Source organism: Tasmannia lanceolata, unplaced genomic scaffold (assembly GCF_043159265.1).
Source record: "Tasmannia lanceolata isolate RefF3 unplaced genomic scaffold, GAP_Taslan_0.1 ptg000048l, whole genome shotgun sequence".
NCBI classification, from domain to species: Eukaryota; Viridiplantae; Streptophyta; class Magnoliopsida; order Canellales; family Winteraceae; genus Tasmannia; species Tasmannia lanceolata.
In genome coordinates this window covers 1,820,560-1,845,742 of record NW_027518725.1, presented here as the reverse complement: position 1 = coordinate 1,845,742, position 25,183 = coordinate 1,820,560, and the positions used below count along the sequence as shown (strand labels likewise).

Below are 25,183 nucleotides of genomic sequence, written 5' to 3'. Positions count from 1 at the left end.
TTATACTTAAACACTCCCGCTCACGTGTGGCCCCTCTTTGGCCTACACGTGGCGGCACATGTGGCCCCTCTTTTGGGTTGGCCATTACGTGTGTATTTTTTAATATCAAGGAGTTTTGAACCCAGGGCAATTGCTCTGATACCATGCAAACAACCAATTACTACAAAAGCTTAAGCTATTGGAGAAGGTGTTAATTAGTTTTTGTAAAAAATTATGTGAAAAAGGTGTTATTTAATCGTTTATACTTCAACACTCACCCTCACGTGTGGCCTCTCTCCTTTTATTTTTTGGGTTGGCTTTACACATGGACTTTTAATTTTAATATCAGAGAGCTGTGAGTTTTGAACCTAGGACCAATAGCTCTGATACCATGTGAAACAACCAATTACTCCAGAAGCTTAAGCTGTTGGAGATGGTGTCCTTTAATCTTTTTTTTTTGAATCATTTGTCATTTAATCTTTTTATACTTTTAACAATTGTTATATGACATCAGATTGCCAAGCTGAGTATGATCCCTGTGTCATGCTTTTTGGAAGTTGTATTGGACAAGATCCGATATTCAAGAGACACTAAGCTCAGCATAGGAGTGGTTCTCCTTGGTGTTGCAGTGTGTACCGTTACTGATGTGAGCGTCAACAAGACGGGCTTCATTGCAGCCTTAGTAGCAGTTTGGAGTACTGCCCTCCAACAGTATGTAAGTTACCAACTTCTGAATGCAAATTCCTATTTATTTAGATTGCCTTTATTAGCAGTTATAGGTCCTGGTCTTTATCCAAAATCTTGGTTATAGTCAAGGATTGAAATTTCGGTTTCGCCACAACTGAAATCGAAACTTTTCGGTTTCGTCTGAAATCAGGTAAAGGAAAACAAAATTCTGGGTTTTCCGAAATTTTTATAGAAATTACAGATTTTTCAACTGAAATTTCCAAAATAATTAAAATTTCGGCCGAAAAACTGGGCTGACACGAATCTTTGTACTTTCAGAGTCGGCTTGGACTGAAATCCAAAATTTCAGTATTTTGGCCGAAATTTAAAACCCTGGTTATAGTGACCAAAACCCTTTCTTTTTGTTGTTATTATAAAATTCTATATTAAGTGGCGTTGCAATTCATCGCTAAAATATCAATGGTATATGTTACCAGGCTCACCAACTTTGTATGCAAATGTTTAACTTATTTTTTGTTTGAATGGCAACAAGATTTCATTAATAAAGAAGAGACCGAGAAGGACTCCAAGATACAATGAAGATCTAAAGAACATAATAGCCAGAAGAATACAAATATTATAATCTAAGGAGGGAGAAAATCAAATAGTTCTTTACTCTCACAAAATACTCCCTCTCTAGCTAATTTGTCCGCCTCCCCATTAGCTAACGGTCTAACATGGGTGAAAGACACTGATGCCGAGCCCAATCGATCCTGGATTTCATCAAATAAGGCTGCAAGTCTCCAAGGGGGTGAACATGCGTCTCTTAACTATCTAATGACATCAAGAGTCTCCCTCTATCACTAGCTTGTTCAAATCCACATCCTGTAGCCTTTTAATTCCTTCATGAATGGCGCGAACCTCTGCTTCATTAGCATCTGGCATGCCAATCGGGGGGCCCATAAATGTCCAAATTTCTCTCCCTTCATTCCACAATAACCCTCTGTAGACACCCCATTTTGACAGGGCCCTAAACCCGTGTATCTGAATGAAATCCCGGGGTCAGGCGGAAAATAAATGGAATCAATCCGAGCCTAACCCGTTTGGCAGTTGAAAATCTCAACCCGAATTTCATTAATCAGCCCGAGTCGCATCCCAACCCGTGTCTCGAGCTCGGGCCGGGCGTAGTTTAAAGAAATATAAAAAATAAAATAAAATTTTATTATTATTTTATTCCGCCCCCTTTTTTTCTACCCGCCCCCCCCCCCCCCCCTGTAAAGATAAGAGTAGTTAAAATACACTAAATGGGGCTGTCTAGAGCAAGAAGGGGGGGGTCAACCATATCATTCTTCAAAATAGGGGTTTGGGCAAAGAGGAAATCAACCCATCTTTAAGGGTATTCTAGGGTGAGGTGAGAAAGAGATTTTCTTTTTTTTTTTAGGGTTTGTAAAGGCAATGGAGGAAATTAAGGGTTGAAATTGCAAGGCACATGGGTTTTGCAATGAATGGCTAGGATCATCCCATGAAAATATCTAGGTTATAAGAAGCAACTAGAGAGAGAGAAGGAAGGGGAGGGTCGTTTGAAAAAAAAAACAGAGAGGGAAAGAAAGAGAGAGCATCACCTCCATCTCCACATCCCCACATCCACCACTTTCTTCTCCGGCAAGCCTACAGCCACTCTCCATCTTCCCACTCCACCGAGCCACCACCTCCATCGGCCGTGAACTCCGCCACAACCCACCCAAACCCATCACCATTTCCTCCACCACCACCACCAAACCCATATCCAGCAAGCTACCCATCTTCTCAAACCGTCTCCTCCACCGAGCCACCACCGCTACCAAAACCCATCATCAACTAAACCCACCCTCATCGGCCAGCAAAACCCATTCTAAAAAAAAAAAAACAAAAAAAAACGAGCGCCTTCTTCTCCGGCGAGCTTGCCGGAATCCGGCAAGCCTACCCCCCACCTTCTTCCTCTTCCCTTCTTTCTGCCATTCCCACCACCATCCACCCACAGCCGCCACCTCCTCCTCCATCCTCTCCATTCTCTGCAACCCCCACCACCAGCAAGCTCCCCCATCCTCCACCCACCTCCACCATCGTCCACCTCCAGCCACCACCACCCAACCCTTCGAAAATCCCCCCCATCTCCACCCTCACCTCCCTCTAAACCCAAAACCAAAACCCCTTCCTCTACACCCCAAAAAAACCGAAACCCATTTCAAAAAAAAAAAACCGAACCCACCTCCACCATCCTCCACCCACCTCCACCATCCTCCACCTCCAGCACCACCACCTCCAAACCCTTCGAAAATCCCCTCCATCTCCATCCTCACCTCCCTCCAAACCCAAAACCGAAATCCCCTTCCTCTACACCCCAAAAAAAACGAAACCCATTTCAAATAAAAAAACCCAAAAAGCCACCACCGGACCATTACCCTCTTCAAACCCGGCCAACCACCATCCGGCAGCCACTCTCTAGCCTCTACCACCATCATCTTCCCTCCTCCTTATACCTTCACCCCAACTCCTCATCTTCTCCGGTCAGCACCCCCGGAATCCGGTCACCCAAACCCACAGCCGCTGTCTCCCAAACCGCCACCACCAGTTACGGCCACGACTCCGGCCGGCCACCGCACCTCCACAAAACCTGCAAATCCCAACCACCACACACTTCGACTCTCCCTCTCCCCGCAAACCTCGACTCCTCTGTTTTGGAAACCCAAATCCATTTAAAAAAAAAAATCCCAAAACCCACTTCAAGAAACCGTCTCACCCCTCCACCATTAATCCGCCCATTTCATTTTCCCCCCATCTTCTTCTCTGCAACCTCCGGCCGCGCTCCATCTTCTCCAGCAATCTCGGAAACTTCCAGAGAAGCAGGGAAATAAATAGTCAATATTCAAAAAAAAGAGAGCAAGCTATTGGAGAGGTATCTTTTCTTTTCTTCCTCTTTGTTATCAAACATGTGATTGATACTCAAATTTGCATTTCTTTTCTGTCTCGAATGTTTGATGATCCATTTTCCTTTGATTTTGCTTGTTATTTCTAAGATTTTCAAATCACTCTTTGTGCTTTAAATCAATTTTTCCATCAATTTCTGTTTGATCTTATCTCCTAATGACTCCGAATTTTCATATTTTTTTAAGAGTGTAAGGAGTTCCAGATTTTATTGCTCGGTAACATTTCTTTGTAGGTCGCAGGTTTTGGTTTATTTGTGGTTATTAAAATCCATCTTATAATCCCTGATATGAGAAATTTCTTCATGGATTTGAACTCTTTTGTATTCCCTGTTTCTGTTGGAATTTTCATTTCTGTTGCGTTGGACTAGTGTGAGAATCTGTATTCGGTTAGTAGTGTTTTTAATTATCGCGTTGAGATGATAGTATTGCTTTACGATTTCGCGCCAGTAGGAGTAATTTTGCTTTTACTAGATATTTGTATGCTCCATCAGTGGATGAATGTGAGAGTAATTTAGTCATGCTATGCTTAAAATCGAGTAATATAGTTGATAATTGCCCTTGATATTTGATCAAATTCATTTGTCATTTTCTTCTTCGATTGATTTGGGAAAACTTTTAAAGGATTATTAGGATATTTGATAAGTCTTTGAGCTACAAAAGACAGGAACCAATCATGTTCTGGACAATTGTATTAATGTTGAAGCATGGGAGTGCTAGTATTAAAGTATGGGGGTGATGGTGTCATTCCCAGCCTTATCATATTTTGATATATGTACTGATGTTGTTGTTGAGAGTGTTGCTTGTTTTATGTCCCACTCACATTGCCATATTCAAGAAAGCACAAGGGTAGGCGAGCTGGCCACTTTGAAATCAATTTTTCATGTAATCTCTGGTTTGTTGGCTGAGTGTTTAGCGTATAGCTTATACTATTTTCTGACAAAAGCGTGAAAATTTTGTATGCTTGTGTATTGTCTTTTGTAGAAACTGGATATGTTTTGCATTTGAATTCGTTTCAGTCACGGTATTAATTGCCCAGATCAAGTGGTGGAGTTAAGTCTCTATGTTCACTTGAGAGTTGATCTCTTAGTTTTCATGACAAGTCCAAGGGGATTTAGAATATAGTTGACCTCTAAGCCCATCTGTGTCTTGGAGTTGACACGCTTGATATTGGCCATTCTCTAATTTTGTTTCCCTAACGACTAGTGACTCCCTTTTAGGTATACTAGAAGAGAAAAGAGAAAAGCTTTCACTAGATGTCACTTTAATTGAGCCCCGGTCTATAACCAGTGATTGGATTTTGCCGCATTGACCATGATTCCGATGCTTAACAATGGGCCTGAGGCAAATTCCCTTCGATCTCTATCCTGTTTTTGGACCACTGAGCCCAGTCTCTCTTTCTCGCTCTCGGTCTCCTATCGCGGTTGAGTCGGCTTCATTTCTTATGAAGCAAGTCAGTTGGGATGATCGAATAATTCTCTTAGCCTGATCGGCTTCGTTTCATATGGAACAAGTCGATCAACAGGACAAACCCTGTGGTCATTGCCCTTTTGGTTCTCCTTCAGATTTGGCCTCGGCATCTGGGACTTTTGTAGGACTCCTTTGACCTTAGTCTATTCGCTATCTCTATAGGATTTTCGGGAACTTCCTCCCTCGGTCAGGCTATGACGGAATGTATCTTGAGCCAACCCCTTCCCTTCCTGCCTTAGAGTCTTCGCAGGTTAAGGGATTTCTTCCTCTTTAGAGTCAGTCCTAGAGAGTTTAGAAGTCAGTCCTACCATCCTAGGGTTTAGGTGTCTGTCCTACCCCTGTAGAGTTTAGGATTCTGTCCTATCCCTTCATAAAAGTTAGGAGTCTGTCCTTCCGTCTTTCAGAGTCAGTCTTCAGCATATGATTCAGTCCTTCAGTCTTTTAGGAGTCTGTCCTATCATCATAGGGGTTAGGATTCTGCCGAACCCCTCATCAAGTCATGTGATTTTATCCGCTCCTGCAAGGTATAGGATGCTGTCCAACCCTTGCGGAGCTGTAATTCTGTTCATCCCCCCCCCGCAAAGCATAGGATGCTGTCCAACCTTTGCGGGATATCGGGAGTCTGTCGTACCCTTATGATGATAGGGTCCTGTCTTCTCGTGTCAAAAATTCCAAAAAAAAAAAGGGCATTTCAAAAACACTCAAAAACTCAAAAACATCTAAAAATCAAAAACCTCAAAATCTCGAGTCATTAGGAGTAGTCAATTCCGAACTACGGATGGCTTGATCCCTAGCTGAGGGGTACGTAGGCAGCTCAGGCGTGCTGCTGGCATCCTGAGTTCAGTCACCATTTTGCAAATATTTCCCACAACTTCATAACTTTCACAACTTCAAAACCTTCCAAAACTACAAAAATTCTTCAAAATAACTTTACCAACAATTTTCAAAAGATCCTCCCATAGAGTTAGGAGTCAGTCCTAGGCGTTTGGGGGTGTCGTAGAGTGGGGAGTCTGTCCTGATTGTGTTGCTTTGTCATGTCCGGTCGTGTGAGTGTCCCTAGAGTTAGGAGGCCTCAGGTCGTGGTCGGTTAGACACTTAGTCGAGCCGATGGCTAGACTAGAGCGCGCTTAGATAGCCCACGGTTTTCCTTAGGACACACAGCCTAGTCACACCTAGGGTGTAGGGTTCACTGGCATTAGTTAGGGCATACAGGGAGTCCTAAAAATCACCACTCACTTGAACTTAAGTAATGTCGCAAGAAGCTTTAAAAACTAGTCGGGTCTAGTTAATCGAGTCTAGGATAGCGGTTCTAGAGGGTTAGGCATTGTAGTTTAGCATAGGTCGCCGAACTACGTTGGCTCTGATTCTTCCCGAGGCCGGGATACGTAGTGCAGCTAAGATGGATGGCAATCTTGGTCCGAGTCAATTATCGCATTAGAGTCTAGGGTTTGTCATGTTGTATGTTTTTGCTGTGTTTTCTTACTTTCCTGTACAGATCCTATACCTTTAGCTGTAGCATGCATGCGTTTGCCCATCAGAACATAGACACCAATTAGGCATGGCACTCATAACCTAGCTATTCTTAGGTGTCATATCTTTCATTTCTTTTTGTGTGTGCTTCTTATTCATCTCCGAGACATGCATGATTAGCTAGACGTTATCTCGGGGATATTCGTTCCCATTTCACATGATTTTTACCCAAAACTCTTCAAAGTTAATAATAAATGGCATAAGAGACCAGGTGCTCGCACTTGGGCGAATCGGGGGCGCCTAATCCCTTCCCCATTCGTCATCAGGCACGGACCTTTTATATCTCTGGTTATCTGTTGCGACAGAGCACAGCATGGGATCCAGGGCCTACTTCCTTGGATGACGACTCTTTCTTTGTTTAAGGTGCGTCTCGAATCCGGGCTGGTCCCCGAATCGAGAGGTATCTAACTTCACATCGCCGCTCATGCTGTGAGGGGCACTCTTTCGAGAGTTCCTCGGCGGAGCTCTCCTTCACGTGGATGATCCCGAGACTCGCATGGGGGCCCGTCCCCCCGGCCTCTCACGGATCGGGGTCCACAGATTGGCGACTCTGCTGGGGAGTTTTTGAAACATTGCCTAACTCTGTAAAAATGCCATTTTAATTAATTTTGAAGAAATTTGGGTCAAAATCAAGTTAAATGAGAACTTTATCGTTAGAAATCCAGGGGCACCAAGTAGGTGCGTAACTAAAACAAGGGATTCACACACTGCACATCATACATTGTCATATTCTTTATTTCTTTCATTATTTTCATTATTGGCCTCAGGGAATAGATATGACGCGTACCAGTTGGGAACCGTTGTATCTATTTCCGAGCTATGCGCCGGAGCTGCAGCCGTAGACACTGGGTGTGCTGGTGTTCTACAGCAGCCGATGAGCAATGAACATACTTTGTATAATGCTGGGTGTGCTGGCATTATACATCAAGGGTATGGTCATAAGCATAGTACCCTGCAGAGATGCCTGGGCCCTACTTTTATTTCATTATATTATGTATGTATATATTAGTTGCTCCCTTTAGAACCAAAATTAGGGAACCCTTGCTAGGACACTATATATATGTACTCATATAGGATGAACATGTGCGACCAGCATATGTGAGCCTAGGATAGAAGTCAGCCTACCCATGTAGTGTAGAAGGGTAAGTCACACCGTGGTTACCCGCGCGTTTTCTAGTACACTCACAAGCACTTTTGAGTCAAGATTATCTTGGCTCCGCTAGATCAGGTTAGGGCTGGTGCCCCTGGTTAGGATATGTATGTATATATGTACGTGTATGTGTTATATTTATTCTCAGATTAGGACATGTCTCCTAGATTAGGTTTCTGTATCTGTCGCAGTCGTGCATTCCTTCAGACCTGATCGATGACCCTTACTCTTGCTCGGTTGTCAGCTAGATCGTGATTTACCCTGTGATCTCTTATCATACGGTCACCCCGGTGTGTTGGGTTCATGTGTTTGAGTTGTTCTGATCCATTACATCAGGTAGAGTCTATTCCTTCTTTCAGTTTGGGTCTGGCCGACGGTTTTGTTCACCGCCTTTCATGGTCATGGTCCAGTCCTTGATTCCTTATTTTCCTGATCGGTCTTTGTGCTAACCTGTTAGACCAGGGTCCGTCTATCAATAGAATTTTCTGGTCTAACTATCAGCTACATAGTTTCATTCCTCAGTCTTCAAAATGGTTAATCATTTTCCCTGGTCTTTGTCCTGATCATGGTCTATGTTTTGTCTCCTGAGTGTACGGTGGTCTTGTTCCTTTGTACATGTATTATTCGCTGAGTCGATGTACAGTTTTGCCATCTTCTTGTGCATACCCTATGTGTCGAGTCGGTCGTTCAGATCAGGCCACCTTTTTACAATAGGTGTTCCAGGTCTGATCCATCCTATTGCACTCCTTCGATGCAGTCGATAGTATTTCTTTTACCTTTGTTGAGACTATATCTGTCGTTTTGTCTTCAGATTGTACAAATCTCTTTGGTATGTCCTGTTTTGTCGATTGGTTAGATCAGAACCCTCTTTTCCAGTGAGGGATTCCTGGTTCAATCAATCATATGTACATTCTTTCAGAGTCACCTGGTTAGTGGTCTATACTCGTCACTCTCATAGCCATGGTCTATTCATGTGTCATAGATCCGTGTTGTGTGTGGATATTACTCATTGGGTTAGATTTTCGCTACTTGCATGCTCTGTCTTAGATATGGTTGATGGCTTGTCCGCTGTCTCTATGACCATGATCTATCATTATCGATCCTCTTGATCATACAGTTGTCAATGTCCATCATCAGATTTGAGATCCAGTCTATGACCTACTTCTGTCATTTTGTGGCCGTGGTCTACCTTTCTGATCTATTCGAAAGTCTATGATTATTGATGAACAAAATCATTGTCACCAGTTGTATCCTTCCCATATGATCGGTCAAAATTATCCCTATTATTTCGTTATTCAGGGTTACCTTCCCTCTCTTCTGATCTTATCCTATCTGTGATTAGGTTAAATCATGTCGAACAAAGTGATGAGGGTTTGGATAAGTGAGTCAATTCGAGCTCTCCCGCGCGAGCGTGCACAGTGGAGTACGGCCGACAGGTTCATCAGCACGTTTAATAATTTGAGCGCATCCGGTGTGAATTGGCAATTTCTTCAAGCAGCTGCAAGACTCTGGGATCCTATTCTTCATGTTTTTCAATTTGGTCCCTTTGAAATCTGTCCTATATTCGAGGATTGGTGCGCCTTATTAGAACTCCCACCTGAGGGACTCTGGATCCAACCTTCGAGTGTAGCGTCTCCTCGTTCCCTTTTCTGTAAGCTTTTCGAGAACCAAACTGTTGATGCTATGCCCTATTTCAAAGACACGTACGTGCAATTCGATGACCTCATTGAGCGTTTTTCTAAAAACGTTGACCCTATTGATACCCGTTTTCAAATTTGTAGACGCAGTGCCTTAATCTTTGGTGTCCTTGCACGTCACGTTGTCCGTGAAGACTCCAGTATTGCCCCTGTGACCTTACTGAGTGTGGTCGATCAAATTAGTGAAGGAAGGAATCCTGTCCTACTCATGCTAGCAGAAACCTTCTCTGGGCTGGATCTTATCGCCCGGCAAGAGGTGAAGGATAATTTCCATGGGTGCGTCAAGTTACTTTATTTATGGCTCTGTGAAAAACTCACCATCCTTCGGCCACAGAGTTCCCTTCAGTACACCCTCAAGGATCATCTTTCGTGACAACCAATGGCCAATAAACCCCAATCCATTGATGAGTGGCGTAATTGGTTGCAACACGTGGAGAAGGATCAATTTCACTGGGTGAGTCATTCATGCTTACATGTTATCACTAGCACCTGCCCACACCCATTTGTGTATCTTATGGGTTTGGAAAAGTCAACCTTTTATGCTCCCACTCGTCTGCTTTACCAGATCACGGGAAGTCCATGTCCTCCCGGATTTGTAACCCCTCCTCCTTGCGAAAAGCTTACTCCCGGTCTCATAAAGTCTATTGTAGCTGCTTGGGGAAACAAGGTTACCGCTAGGAGATTTGCTCTATCATCTAAAGTCCATCGAAAGGAGTTACCAGAAGAGCCTGCGGGAAAGAGAGCTCGGATCATGGAGCATTGAAGACCATCTTCATACAATTGTCATTTTAATTTCAAGTTTCATTATACTCATTTTGTTCCATCTACTTGTAATTAAAAGTGACATGTTTTATCAATCGTAACTACAGTTTGATTTGTGATCAATGAAAATGTGTTCTTTTCTATTTTTCTCGTCTTGAATTTACGTGAAGTGTTCCATCTCAATTATCAAATGTGCAATCTAACTTATTAACTTCCATTCAGGAGTCTTAGCGGGACATCATCGCTCCTAAGAAAGCCAATTCAAAATCGGCCTGGTCCCGTCAGTCTTCAGATTCCAGGCTGAATAGACTTTCTCTTTCCCCAGAATCCTTTACTTCTCCTGCGCCGCTTCTCCTTGGTCGTCCAGAAATTCTTTCACCCATTTCACTTGCATCTGAATCAATGGAAGGGACCGGTAACAACAGTCCTGATACGAATGAGATGATGAAGGCTATTCTTCTTCAGCTGAGTGCCATGAAGGATGATATAGCCCTCCTGAAAAATGATCGTCTTTCTACCTCTAAAGACCCGGCCAATCAGCAGCCTTCAGTTATACCTTCCGTTCCTCTTGTTTCTCCCAGGCCAGCTGTATTGCCTGGAATCGAAGACTTTGATGAGGGCCAATATGCAGCAGAGAACTGTCTCCCTGACTTGGGAAATCCTGATAAAGCACAGGATTTGGCCGACCAAATTGAGAAGCTGACTCGGGATATGGAAACCATGAAGTGCCAAGGTCCCAAAAATTTGGATATGTCTGAATTCATGATAGCTCCAGGGGTCGTACTTCCGCCCAAGTTCAAAATGCCAGACTTTGACAAATACGACGGAATGGGGTGCCCTCGTAGCCATCTTAAGTCAGTCATTCCTCTGTTGCAGCAGCACGGTTTATCCCCAGAGCAGATTGCTTTGGTGTTCCCTAGAACTTTGACTGGGACAGCGAAGAAGTGGTTTTTGCATCTGAAACCAGAAGAAAGCAGGACCCTTGAAGGTGTAGCCAACAAATTTGTCCAGCAATTCTCCATGGAAGAGGGGATTGACGTGACAAAAAGGGATCTAAAATCGCTGAAGCAGGGGCCCAATGAGACCTTTACTTCCTTCATTCGGCGATGGAGGAGAAAGGCAGCACAAATGACCCACAAGTTGCCAGATGACGATCTTATCAAGATTGCCGTCAAGAATCTTTCCCCCTTTTACTTTCCTCACATGTCAATCCAGTACTTCAATGACTTCGATCACCTGATCAAGACCGGGACAAGAATCGAAGATATATTAGCTAAGGGCGGCCTGAGAACTAGGACCTCCACCTCAGATGTCAGAGAGGGAAAAAGGCCTATGGCGCCTCCGAAGGAAGTCAACAACGTGAATACTGCTCGTCCAGTTAGGAGAGAAGGTCCCGGAGGAGTTCGTCCGGAAAGAACTGAGCCCAGACAATTCACCCCTCTACCCTATTCCCTATCTGTGGCTCTCAAAAAGCTGTTGAGGGACAAGAAGATCACTCTACTGGAACCCCGAGAAGCCCCAAATCCTCTCCCGAAATATTGGAGAAGGGATCAGTATTGCGAATTTCACCAGAGTGTTGGGCATTTGACTGACAGATGTATGGCACTAAGGCATAGGATCCAGGATAAGATCGAGGCAAAAGAAATTGCGGTGGAAGCTCTTCCTAATGTCACCAGGAATCCATTGCCGACGCATGCTATGCCTCCTCCGAACGTCTTTGCCATTCTTACTGAAGAGGTTGTCCTGGACTATTCCCGTATATGTGCCGTTATTTCTGATGAGCCGTATATCTTGGGATGGGAATCCGATGATGAAGAAGTTAAACGCGAAGAGCCTTACGTCTTGTCCTCTACGCAAGAAGTTGGGGAATCCTCTGGATGCCCTTATGTCCTCAGATTCGAGGGGGAGGAAGAGAAGAGCGAAGTCCCATACGTCCTCAAGCTTGAGGATGAGGATTTGCTTCTGTTGAATGATCCCTGTGATGAGGTTCGCCATGTTACCCGTGGTGGACGTTTCTTTAAGCCCCCTGAGTTGAGAGCAGAGAATCCTGCTGAGATCGCCAGAGCAGTTGTAAACCAGAATCAGAGGCTGAGTCCTGAGGAAGATGAGGACATTCTGTTGAAGCAGCTTAGGAAGACCCAAGCTAATGTTTCTATCTGGGGTCTGTTGATGTCATCGCCTAAGCATCGTCAGGTTATACTTCGTGAATTGAATACAGCACAGGTGTCTGTGAATATAACCCCTGATGAGCTGGTTGGGCTCGTATCTATGGCCAGATCAGCTATGACCGTGTCCTTTTCTGACGAAGATCTGACTCCAGAAGGTAAGAATCATACGAAATCCCTCAGAATCACCGTCGTGTGCAACAAGAAGAAGGTGCCAGAGGTTTTGGTTGACAACGGGTCAGCTCTGAATGTGTGTCCTTTGAGCACCGCTACCGCCTTGGGGTTTGGGCCGAATGATTATGTTCCGTCGGAGCAGGGGATACTGGCTTATGATGGGACTAGAAGGGATGTCATTGGAACCTTGGTCACCGAAATTGAGATCGGAGGTGAAATGTTTGACGTGGAATTCCAAGTTCTAGATATCAAGACCTCTTTCTTTCTCCTTCTCGGCCGACCTTGGCTTCACAAAGTCGGAGTGGTTCCTTCCACTGTCCATCAGAAGCTCAAGTTCGTCAAAAATAACAGAATTATCACAGTTAGAGGGGACCCAGAACCAGAGGTTGGGCAGATTTCCCAAGAGCAGATCGGTTCAAGCACCATAGATGTCAGTCTGACTGGGTTTTCACTTGAAGTTTCAACCATTACTATGGAAGAAGCTATGAACGAGGAAATTTTGTTTATGTCCAGTGCAAATGCGCAGGTAGCCCGAATAATGCGCAAATATGGGTATATTCCTGGAACTGGTCTGGGGAGAAGTCTGCAGGGTTTAACTGAGTGGCCTGAGCTGAAGGTCGCAAACAATCTGTTTGGGTTAGGATATGAACCCACCAAGAAAGAGATCAGAGAAAGGAAGCAGTACATGCTGAAGTGGGCAGAGCTGCGTCGTCGGGGCCTAGAGCTGCCTATGGGACCATTCAGCCTGTTGATGAATGGTAGGTTCAGGAAAGAAGGAGCTGATCGCCCATTCTGTGGTTTCCCTGAGCCGTGGTTTGATGAGTCTGGGGAAGAGCTACCAGGCTTTGAAATTTTCTTCGCCGATGAATTGCCAGATGAGTACTTCTATGGGCAGATTACAGCAGTTGAAAAGCAGGAATCCGATTGGGCTGAGAACTTAGAGCCGCAGCTTCTAGACTCCCTCTTCGAGGTTGAGGCGCCGGTCATTGCTATGATCGGAGAAGAGGCGCGCTTCCTGAACCCTAAGGGCCGAATTACCCCAGCTGAGGTACCCCTTGATAATTGGACTTCTCAGGTCATTCCTCAATTAGTTCTTCAGTGTGGTCATGTTTCTCCAAAAGAGTCTAAAGTTTCTGAGTATGTGTCTGTTCCCGAGTCAAATATAAAGTCTGTTATTTCTAACAATTCTTTGGATGCAGGTACCTTAGGAAGCTTAGACATTCCTGGTGTGGGTGGCGAGTCCTCCGGTATAGATGCTGTCTATGAAGATGAGTCCGTCATAGAATATACTGCAAAGTCCATACATAGTCCAGTTGAGTCAGGTGTCAACATTTCAGTTGACGATACAAACTTTCTTTTTGAGCATACTGTAAAGCCTGCTGTGGGCCAATTGATCAATGATGTAAATTTTGATTCTATGAATGAAATGAAAGACTCGTTTCAGTATCTTCCTGTCTCTGTTTCTGCTTCTCAAATTGATAAAACTAATAACAATGATCAAGACTCCCCCTCTTATGAGGACGCCGACGAAACTCCCCCTGAGATCAAACACATGATCACTCAGGAGGAGCAGCGTCGGGCTAAACCACTTGAAGAAGAAATTGAAACCGTCAACATTGGTGATGAAACCTTAATCCGGGAAATACGGATTGGCAAAACGTTATCCCCGGAGGAGCGTGAAGAATTAATCACTTTGCTTAAGGAATACAAAGAAGTTTTTGCTTGGTCCTATGATGACATGCCGGGATTAAGCGAAGACATTGTCCAGCATCGTCTTCCCCTAATCCCAGGTGCCAAGCCGAAAAAGCAAAAACTTCGAAAATTAAAACCAGAATGGGAATTGAAAGTCCATGATGAAGTCAAGAAGCTGTTAGATGCGGGCTTCATTCAAGTGGTTGAGTATCCGGAATGGCTGGCTAACATAGTACCGGTGCCCAAGAAGGACGGAAAAGTCAGAATGTGCGTGGATTTCAGAGATTTGAACAAGGCGAGTCCCAAGGATGACTTTCCTTTGCCGAGCATCGATCTCCTGGTGGATAATACAGCTGGTCATGCTTTGCTATCCTTTATGGATGGGTTTTCCGGATATAATCAGATCAAGATGGCCCCTGAGGACATGATAAAAACTGCGTTCACCACTCCATGGGGAACATATTGCTACAAAGTGATGCCGTTTGGGTTGAAGAATGCAGGGGCAACCTATCAAAGGGCGGCTACCACCTTATTGCATGACATGATTCATAAAGAGGTCGAAGTTTACGTCGATGACATGATTGTTAAATCTAAGACTCGACCAGAGCATGCCGTAGTCCTGAGGAAGTTCTTTGAAAGGATCCGGAAGTATAAGCTTCGCTTGAACCCGAGCAAGTGTGTTTTCGGGGTTACTTCAGGAAAGTTGTTGGGATTCATGGTCAGCGAAAGAGGGATCGAGGTAGATCCTCAAAAGATCAAAGCAATCCAAGAGATGGAGCCACCGAGGACCGAGAGGCAGATCCGTGGTTTCCTGGGAAAGGTTCAGTACCTCAGAAGGTTCATAAATCAGTTGACAATGACGTGCGAACCCATCTTCAAGCTGCTGAAGAAAAATTCTCCAAAGAAGTGGAATGATGAGTGTCAGGAAGCATTTGAGAAAGTCAAGCAGTGTCTAACTTTGCCTCCTGTCCTGTCACCAGTTATTCCGGACCAGCCACTGTTGCTGTACCTATCTGTCACCGACACAGCTATGGGTTGCATGTTAGCCCAGCAAGACCCTGAGTCGAAGAAAGAAAAGCCTATCTACTACATCAGCAAGAAGATGCTGGAGTACGAAATCAAATATTCTATCTTGGAAAAGACTTGTCTGGCACTGGTTTGGGCAACTCAGAGGCTTAGGCATTACCTATTATCGAACAAGGTTCTCTTACTCTCACGGATGGATCCGTTGAAGTACTTGTTCGAGAAGCCCGCCCTCACCGGGAGAACATCCAGATGGTTGCTGCTATTGTCTGAATTTGATATTACCTATGTAACCCAGAAATCAGTTAAAGGGCGTGTGATAGCTGAGCAGTTGGCTGATGCGCCTGTGGATGAGAATGCAGTTCTGACGGCAGATTTTCCTGATGAAGAGATCATGACTATAGAAGATGAGGTCCCAAGCACCAGGTGGTTGATGTATTTTGATGGTGCTGTGAACAACCGAGGTCAAGGGGTTGGGGCAGTGTTGATATCTCCGAAGAAAGAATACATCCCCGTATCCATCAAATTGCAGTTCAAGTGTACCAACAATGAGGCCGAATACGAGGCGTGCATTGCTGGTCTCGAAGCAGCCTTAGCTTTGCATATTCAAGAGATAGATGTTTTCGGAGACTCAATCTTGATCATTTGTCAGATCAATGGTCAGTGGAAAACAAAGGAGGATAGATTGATCCCGTATCACACGCATCTGGATTCCCTGGTCAAGAGATTCAAGAATGTTACATTCACTCATCTGTCGAGGACAAGAAATCATTTCGCGGACGCTTTGGCTACACTGGCCTCAATGTTAGATATCTCTGCATCAATGGAAGTTCAGCCTCTAGCAGTGCGGTTACAATGGGCTCCAGCGCATGTGAACGCTATAGAGATAGCAGCTCGATGTCCAGATGGAAAGCCATGGTACACTGATATAAAGAATCTCATTTTAGGCCAAGGGCACCCCCCTGAAGCATCAGGAAAAGAGCGGAGGTCTCTCCAGAAGTTGGCGGCTAACTTCATTATCTGCGGCAATGAGCTCTTCAGGAGGTCATTTGATGGAATCCAGCTTCTTTGCGTAGATGAAGATCGAGCAGCTAATCTCGTAGAACAGACGCATGAAGGAGTCTGTGGGCCTCACATGAACGGGAAGATGCTGTCAAGAAAGATCCTGAGACTTGGGTACTACTGGCCAACCATGGAAGCTGACTGCTTCGCATTTGTGAAGAAGTGTCATAAATGTCAGGTTTACGCCAACCTCATTCATGTGCCGCCTTCTGAGTTACATTCTCTGACTTCGCCGTGGCCGTTTTCAGTCTGGGGAATCGATATTATCGGAAAGGTGTTTCCGAAATCTTCAAGTGGGCATGAGTACATCCTGGTAGCCATCGATTACTTCACTAAGTGGATCGAAGCCGCATCCTTCGCATCGCTGACTTCAGCCTCAGTTGCCAAATTCATTCGAACGAACATCATCTGCAGATATGGGGTACCGCATGAGCTGATCTCAGACAATGGATCTCACTTCAAGAAAGAAGTGGTACGCCTATGTGAGGAGTTCAAGATTAAGCATCACAAGTCCTCACCATACAGGCCCCAGACAAATGGAGCCGTCGAAGCTGCAAACAAGAACATCAAAACCATCATCAGCAAGATGACAGAGACGTACAGGGACTGGTCAAATAAGCTACCATATGCTTTGTGGGCTTACAGAACGTCGATCAGGGCCTCTACGGGAGCTACGCCATATTCACTAGTATATGGGATGGAAGCAGTCCTACCAGTTGAGCTGAGAATTCCTTCGTTAAGGGTAATGATGGAAGCTGGTTTGCCAGAATCAGAATGGGCAAGGGCCCGGTATCAGGAGTTGCAGATGATTGATGAGAAGAGGCTCAGAGCTCTGTATCATGTCCAGGGGTATCAGCGTCGAATTGAGAAGGCCTTTAACAAAAAGGTGAAGATCAGAGATCTCCAGAAAGGTGACCTCGTTTTGAAATCCTACAGGGCACCGGTCCATGATCCCCGAGGGAAGTTCAGACCAAACTGGTCGGGTCCTTACATTGTCGATGAAGTCCTGCCTGGAAAAGCCGTCAGACTCCTTGATCAAAATGGTGAAAAACTAACAGAACCCACAAACCTTGATCAACTTAAAAAGTATTATGCCTAAGACACCAGGAGGCCGTCCTTGGTCGATCTGAGCTTCAAATCCAAAAATCCAATTGAAAAACAAAAGAGAAAAGTCAAAGACCGTTTGCAAACCCTTTGAGCCAATGAGCAAAATCAAAATTTCTTTGTCACCCTCAAACCAGGGGCATCTTTTATGACTTACGCCATAAAAGATGCAAAGCCTGAACTACGCCATGACCTGATCCCTTTCCACAGGGTACGTAGGCAACTTGACAACGTCGGGTTCGGTCAAATCTTTCAAAATTACTGAAAGGAAAGAAAAGAAAAGAAGAAAGCAAATCTTTCAAAGCGGTTGAAAAGAAGAAAAAAAAAAAGGGAGAGAACTTTCAAAAAGAAAAAAGAAAAAGAAGTCAAATCAAAACAATCTCAACCCAAAGTCCCCAATGGGCGAACTACGCGGACCTGATCCTCACTCTTTGGAGGTACGTAGGCTATCTGGAAGGGTCCAGATTCGGTCCAGTCAATGCAAACACCCTGATCCAGTTCTTTCAAACCCTAACCCACCTAGAAGTCCTCCTGGTGTGATAAGGCAAAGGTTTGTGGAGAAACAGAAAAAGAAAAAATAATAATGGAGTCTTAGACCTGTTAGACTGAAAACCCGAAAGGGCGGTCTAGGCAAAAGTTAGGGTCATTCGCCCGCTAAGCTGAAAACCCGAAAGAGCAGCTTAGGCAAAAATCAGGGTGCAGAGCCTGCTGGATAGAAAACCTGCAAGGGCAGGCAGTCCAGGCAAAAATCAAGGCAAGCGGTCCGCTAGATTGAAAACCCAAAAGGGGCAGTCTGGTCATGACAGTGACTTCTCGTAAAGGGCTAAATTTCGGGAGCTAACAAGACTTTCATACCTGTATCGGCATCACTTCAAGGTCTGAATAGTGCCGGCAAAGCTTCCTTTGATATTCCTCTAAGCTAAGGGTTAAAACCGAGCAACCCAAAGGGTATAATAACCATGACTAAATACCAGAAAGAGGCGAAATCACCTTAAAATGCGGTATTCAAAGAATTCCAAGAGTGGTAAGCTGTACCATCTTAAAACAATTATCAAATTAAGAAGCAGATTCAGTCTTTCCTGAAAGTCAGTCTTGTAAATCGGTTGTGTACTCACCAAAAGTCCTTTGTCAGGCAGTTGTCAAGGTCATTTTTTTGTCAAGTCAAAGTCATGTACTCAGTCGAGTCAGGTGTGTCCCAAAATGACCTGTTTGGGTCCAGTATCCTTTCAAAAGCTGGGGTAACAGGTACCGGAAAATGAAGTCGCATCTCCCGAAGGCGAAATGACATATACATGGTCTAGAAGCGCGGCAAGCTCTCAGGCCCATTTGAAATTTCTGCAGCAGGCAGGAGGTTGAAGACGTGTCAGGCAGAATCAGTCTGCTTGGAAGTTGAAAACCATTGCAACTTGAAGTTCTGACAGTTGGCAGAAAATTGAAAGTGTTTCAGACAGAATCAGTCTCTTGTGCATTTTGAAAGCCTTTGAGGCCCGGAGCCCTGCTATTGGCATAAAAGTGGTAGACCTTCCAGCAAGAGTCAGTCTCTTGTACCTTCAAGATCTTTGTAACCCAAGTTTCATAAAAGAAAGCTTGAATCTGTTTGAGTTTTGTTAAGACTCCTGAACTGGAAGTGAAATAATACTAGGGGCATCTTTTATGTCCTGACGACAGTCAGACCATGAAAGATACCTAGCGTGCATTGATGTCGAGATATCAGTTTTATCGAATCAGGATTTGAGAAAACTTGAACTCATTTTTCAAATCAAATTTTCAATTTGGGAATGATCATGATGCTGTCTAATCATTCCGCCCTGTTTATCTGTCAAGATGCTGTCTTCTCAGATCCAAATTCAGGTTTGATCATGATGCTGTCTAATCATTCCGCTGTGTTCATCTGTTAAGATGCTGTCTTCTCAGATCCCAATTTAGGTTTGATCATGATGCTGTCTAATCATTCCGCTTCGTTCATCTGTCAAGATGCTGTCTTCTCAGATCCAAATTCAGGTTTGATCATGATGCTGTCTAATCATTCCGCTGTGTTCATCTGTTAAGATGCTGTCTTCTCAGATCCCAATTTAGGTTTGATCATGATGCTGTCTAATCATTCCGCTTTGTTCATCTGTCAAGATGCTGTCTTCTCAGATCCAAATTCAGGTTTGATCATGATGCTGTCTAATCATTCCGCTATGTTCATCTGTTAAGATGCTGTCTTCTCAGATCCCAATTTAGGTTTGATCATGATGCTGTCTAATCATTCCGCTGTGTTGATCTGTCAAGATGCTGTCTTCTCAGATCCTAATTTAGGTTTGATCATGATGCTGTCTAATCATTCAGCTTTACAATCTCCAAATCCCTGAGTGGCTTTATTAGATGCTGTCTAATCATTCCATTCTGCAATTTATGAGAGTCTGTCTCACTCCCCCCTTGAGAGTCCATCTCAGTTTTCTTTTCGAGATTCTGTCTCGTCAATCCATCTTATCATTCCCTCTCGATGAGAATCTGCCTCGTCGGGTCAGTCCATCTTATCATTCCCTCTCGACAAGAATTTGTCTCGTTGATCCATCTCGTCACCCCCTTGCATCACTTCCGTTCGAAATCTTGGGCCAGTCAAAATGTGTTGTCTGCTCGGCTTTGGCATTCGCGCGACAAGCGCCCTCTGCCAAAGAGGGGCATCTGTAGACACCCCATTTTGACAGGGCCCTAAACCCGTGTATCTGAATGAAATCCCGGGGTCAGGCGGAAAATAAATGGAATCAATCCGAGCCTAACCCGTTTGGCAGTTGAAAATCTCAACCCGAATTTCATTAATCAGCCCGAGTCGCATCCCAACCCGTGTCTCGAGCTCGGGCCGGGCGTAGTTTAAAGAAATATAAAAAATAAAATAAAATTTTATTATTATTTTATTCCGCCCCCTTTTTTTCTACCCGGGCCCCCCCCCTGTAAAGATAAGAGTAGTTAAAATACACTAAATGGGGCTGTCTAGAGCAAGAAGGGGGGGGGTCAACCATATCATTCTTCAAAATAGGGGTTTGGGCAAAGAGGAAATCAACCCATCTTTAAGGGTATTCTAGGGTGAGGTGAGAAAGAGATTTTTTTTTTTTTTTTAGGGTTTGTAAAGGCAATGGAGGAAATTAAGGGTTGAAATTGCAAGGCACATGGGTTTTGCAATGAATGGCTAGGATCATCCCATGAAAATATCTAGGTTATAAGAAGCAACTAGAGAGAGAGAAGGAAGGGGAGGATCGTTTGAAAAAAAAACAGAGAGGGAAAGAAAGAGAGAGCATCACCTCCATCTCCACATCCCCACAGCCACCACTTTCTTCTCCGGCAAGCTTGCCGGAATCCGGCAAGCCTACAGCCACTCTCCATCTTCCCACTCCACCGAGCCACCACCTCCATCGGCCGTGAACTCCGCCACAACCCACCCAAACCCATCACCATTTCCTCCACCACCACCACCAAACCCATATCCAGCAAGCTACCCATCTTCTCAAACCGTCTCCTCCACCGAGCCACCACCGCTACCAAAACCCATCATCAACTAAACCCACCCTCATCGGCCAGCAAAACCCATTCTAAAAAAAAAAAAACAAAAAAAAACGAGCGCCTTCTTCTCCGGCGAGCTTGCCGGAATCCGGCAAGCCTACCCCCCACCTTCTTCCTCTTCCCTTCTTTCTGCCATTCCCACCACCATCCACCCACAGCCGCCACCTCCTCCTCCATCCTCTCCATTCTCTGCAACCCCCACCACCAGCAAGCTCCCCCATCCTCCACCCACCTCCACCATCGTCCACCTCCAGCCACCACCACCCAACCCTTCGAAAATCCCCCCCATCTCCACCCTCACCTCCCTCTAAACCCAAAACCAAAACCCCTTCCTCTACACCCCAAAAAAACCGAAACCCATTTCAAAAAAAAAAAACCGAACCCACCTCCACCATCCTCCACCCACCTCCACCATCCTCCACCTCCAGCACCACCACCTCCAAACCCTTCGAAAATCCCCTCCATCTCCATCCTCACCTCCCTCCAAACCCAAAACCGAAATCCCCTTCCTCTACACCCCAAAAAAAACGAAACCCATTTCAAATAAAAAAACCCAAAAAGCCACCACCGGACCATTACCCTCTTCAAACCCGGCCAACCACCATCCGGCAGCCACTCTCTAGCCTCTACCACCATCATCTTCCCTCCTCCTTATACCTTCACCCCAACTCCTCATCTTCTCCGGTCAGCACCCCCGGAATCCGGTCACCCAAACCCACAGCCGCTGTCTCCCAAACCGCCACCACCAGTTACGGCCACGACTCCGGCCGGCCACCGCACCTCCACAAAACCTGCAAATCCCAACCACCACACACTTCGACTCTCCCTCTCCCCACAAACCTCGACTCCTCTGTTTTGGAAACCCAAATCCATTTAAAAAAAAAAATCCCAAAACCCACTTCAAGAAACCGTCTCACCCCTCCACCATTAATCCGCCCATTTCATTTTCCCCCCATCTTCTTCTCTGCAACCTCCGGCCGCGCTCCATCTTCTCCAGCAATCTCGGAAACTTCCAGAGAAGCAGGGAAATAAATAGTCAATATTCAAAAAAAAGAGAGCAAGCTATTGGAGAGGTATCTTTTCTTTTCTTCCTCTTTGTTATCAAACATGTGATTGATACTCAAATTTGCATTTCTTTTCTGTCTCGAATGTTTGATGATCCATTTTCCTTTGATTTTGCTTGTTATTTCTAAGATTTTCAAATCACTCTTTGTGCTTTAAATCAATTTTTCCATCAATTTCTGTTTGATCTTATCTCCTAATGACTCCGAATTTTCATATTTTTTTAAGAGTGTAAGGAGTTCCAGATTTTATTGCTCGGTAACATTTCTTTGTAGGTCGCAGGTTTTGGTTTATTTGTGGTTATTAAAATCCATCTTATAATCCCTGATATGAGAAATTTCTTCATGGATTTGAACTCTTTTGTATTCCCTGTTTCTGTTGGAATTTTCATTTCTGTTGCGTTGGACTAGTGTGAGAATCTGTATTCGGTTAGTAGTGTTTTTAATTATCGCGTTGAGATGATAGTATTGCTTTACGATTTCGCGCCAGTAGGAGTAATTTTGCTTTTACTAGATATTTGTATGCTCCATCAGTGGATGAATGTGAGAGTAATTTAGTCATGCTATGCTTAAAATCGAGTAATATAGTTGATAATTGCCCTTGATATTTGATCAAATTCATTTGTCATTTTCTTCTTCGATTGATTTGGGAAAACTTTTAAAGGATTATTAGGATATTTGATAAGTCTTTGAGCTACAAAAGACAGGAACCAATCATGTTCTGGACAATTGTATTAATGTTGAAGCATGGGAGTGCTAGTATTAAAGTATGGGGGTGATGGTGTCATTCCCAGCCTTATCATATTTTGATATATGTACTGATGTTGTTGTTGAGAGTGTTGCTTGTTTTATGTCCCACTCACATTGCCATATTCAAGAAAGCACAAGGGTAGGCGAGCTGGCCACTTTGAAATCAATTTTTCATGTAATCTCTGGTTTGTTGGCTGAGTGTTTAGCGTATAGCTTATACTATTTTCTGACAAAAGCGTGAAAATTTTGTATGCTTGTGTATTGTCTTTTGTAGAAACTGGATATGTTTTGCATTTGAATTCGTTTCAGTCACGGTATTAATTGCCCAGATCAAGTGGTGGAGTTAAGTCTCTATGTTCACTTGAGAGTTGATCTCTTAGTTTTCATGACAAGTCCAAGGGGATTTAGAATATAGTTGACCTCTAAGCCCATCTGTGTCTTGGAGTTGACACGCTTGATATTGGCCATTCTCTAATTTTGTTTCCCTAACGACTAGTGACTCCCTTTTAGGTATACTAGAAGAGAAAAGAGAAAAGCTTTCACTAGATGTCACTTTAATTGAGCCCCGGTCTATAACCAGTGATTGGATTTTGCCGCATTGACCATGATTCCGATGCTTAACAATGGGCCTGAGGCAAATTCCCTTCGATCTCTATCCTGTTTTTGGACCACTGAGCCCAGTCTCTCTTTCTCGCTCTCGGTCTCCTATCGCGGTTGAGTCGGCTTCATTTCTTATGAAGCAAGTCAGTTGGGATGATCGAATAATTCTCTTAGCCTGATCGGCTTCGTTTCATATGGAACAAGTCGATCAACAGGACAAACCCTGTGGTCATTGCCCTTTTGGTTCTCCTTCAGATTTGGCCTCGGCATCTGGGACTTTTGTAGGACTCCTTTGACCTTAGTCTATTCGCTATCTCTATAGGATTTTCGGGAACTTCCTCCCTCGGTCAGGCTATGACGGAATGTATCTTGAGCCAACCCCTTCCCTTCCTGCCTTAGAGTCTTCGCAGGTTAAGGGATTTCTTCCTCTTTAGAGTCAGTCCTAGAGAGTTTAGAAGTCAGTCCTACCATCCTAGGGTTTAGGTGTCTGTCCTACCCCTGTAGAGTTTAGGATTCTGTCCTATCCCTTCATAAAAGTTAGGAGTCTGTCCTTCCGTCTTTCAGAGTCAGTCTTCAGCATAGGATTCAGTCCTTCAGTCTTTTAGGAGTCTGTCCTATCATCATAGGGGTTAGGATTCTGCCGAACCCCTCATCAAGTCATGTGATTTTATCCGCTCCTGCAAGGTATAGGATGCTGTCCAACCCTTGCGGAGCTGTAATTCTGTTCATCCCCCCCCGCAAAGCATAGGATGCTGTCCAACCTTTGCGGGATATCGGGAGTCTGTCGTACCCTTATGATGATAGGGTCCTGTCTTCTCGTGTCAAAAATTCCAAAAAAAAAAGGGCATTTCAAAAACACTCAAAAACTCAAAAACATCTAAAAATCAAAAACCTCAAAATCTCGAGTCATTAGGAGTAGTCAATTCCGAACTACGGATGGCTTGATCCCTAGCTGAGGGGTACGTAGGCAGCTCAGGCGTGCTGCTGGCATCCTGAGTTCAGTCACCATTTTGCAAATATTTCCCACAACTTCATAACTTTCACAACTTCAAAACCTTCCAAAACTACAAAAATTCTTCAAAATAACTTTACCAACAATTTTCAAAAGATCCTCCCATAGAGTTAGGAGTCAGTCCTAGGCGTTTGGGGGTGTCGTAGAGTGGGGAGTCTGTCCTGATTGTGTTGCTTTGTCATGTCCGGTCGTGTGAGTGTCCCTAGAGTTAGGAGGCCTCAGGTCGTGGTCGGTTAGACACTTAGTCGAGCCGATGGCTAGACTAGAGCGCGCTTAGATAGCCCACGGTTTTCCTTAGGACACACAGCCTAGTCACACCTAGGGTGTAGGGTTCACTGGCATTAGTTAGGGCATACAGGGAGTCCTAAAAATCACCACTCACTTGAACTTAAGTAATGTCGCAAGAAGCTTTAAAAACTAGTCGGGTCTAGTTAATCGAGTCTAGGATAGCGGTTCTAGAGGGTTAGGCATTGTAGTTTAGCATAGGTCGCCGAACTACGTTGGCTCTGATTCTTCCCGAGGCCGGGATACGTAGTGCAGCTAAGATGGATGGCAATCTTGGTCCGAGTCAATTATCGCATTAGAGTCTAGGGTTTGTCATGTTGTATGTTTTTGCTGTGTTTTCTTACTTTCCTGTACAGATCCTATACCTTTAGCTGTAGCATGCATGCGTTTGCCCATCAGAACATAGACACCAATTAGGCATGGCACTCATAACCTAGCTATTCTTAGGTGTCATATCTTTCATTTCTTTTTGTGTGTGCTTCTTATTCATCTCCG

At 44.4% G+C, this 25,183-nt stretch overlaps 2 protein-coding genes across 2 annotated transcripts in view; both read left to right on the top strand.

The window, feature by feature from the left end:
* LOC143864283 (UDP-rhamnose/UDP-galactose transporter 5-like) overlaps nucleotides 1-25,183 on the top strand; it is a 94,467-nt gene that overhangs the window by 13,000 nt on the left and 56,284 nt on the right. The window contains exon 4 of the mRNA XM_077375198.1: nucleotides 494-694. Coding sequence (XP_077231313.1) covers nucleotides 494-694 — 201 coding nt within the window. The remainder of the gene's footprint in view (nucleotides 1-493; nucleotides 695-25,183) is intronic.
* On the top strand, nucleotides 11,550-14,162 carry LOC143864424 (uncharacterized). The gene is made up of 2 exons (XM_077375363.1): nucleotides 11,550-13,604; nucleotides 13,756-14,162. Exons 1-2 carry the CDS (start codon nucleotides 11,550-11,552, stop codon nucleotides 13,762-13,764), a joined length of 2,064 nt encoding a protein of 687 aa, XP_077231478.1. The 3' UTR covers nucleotides 13,765-14,162.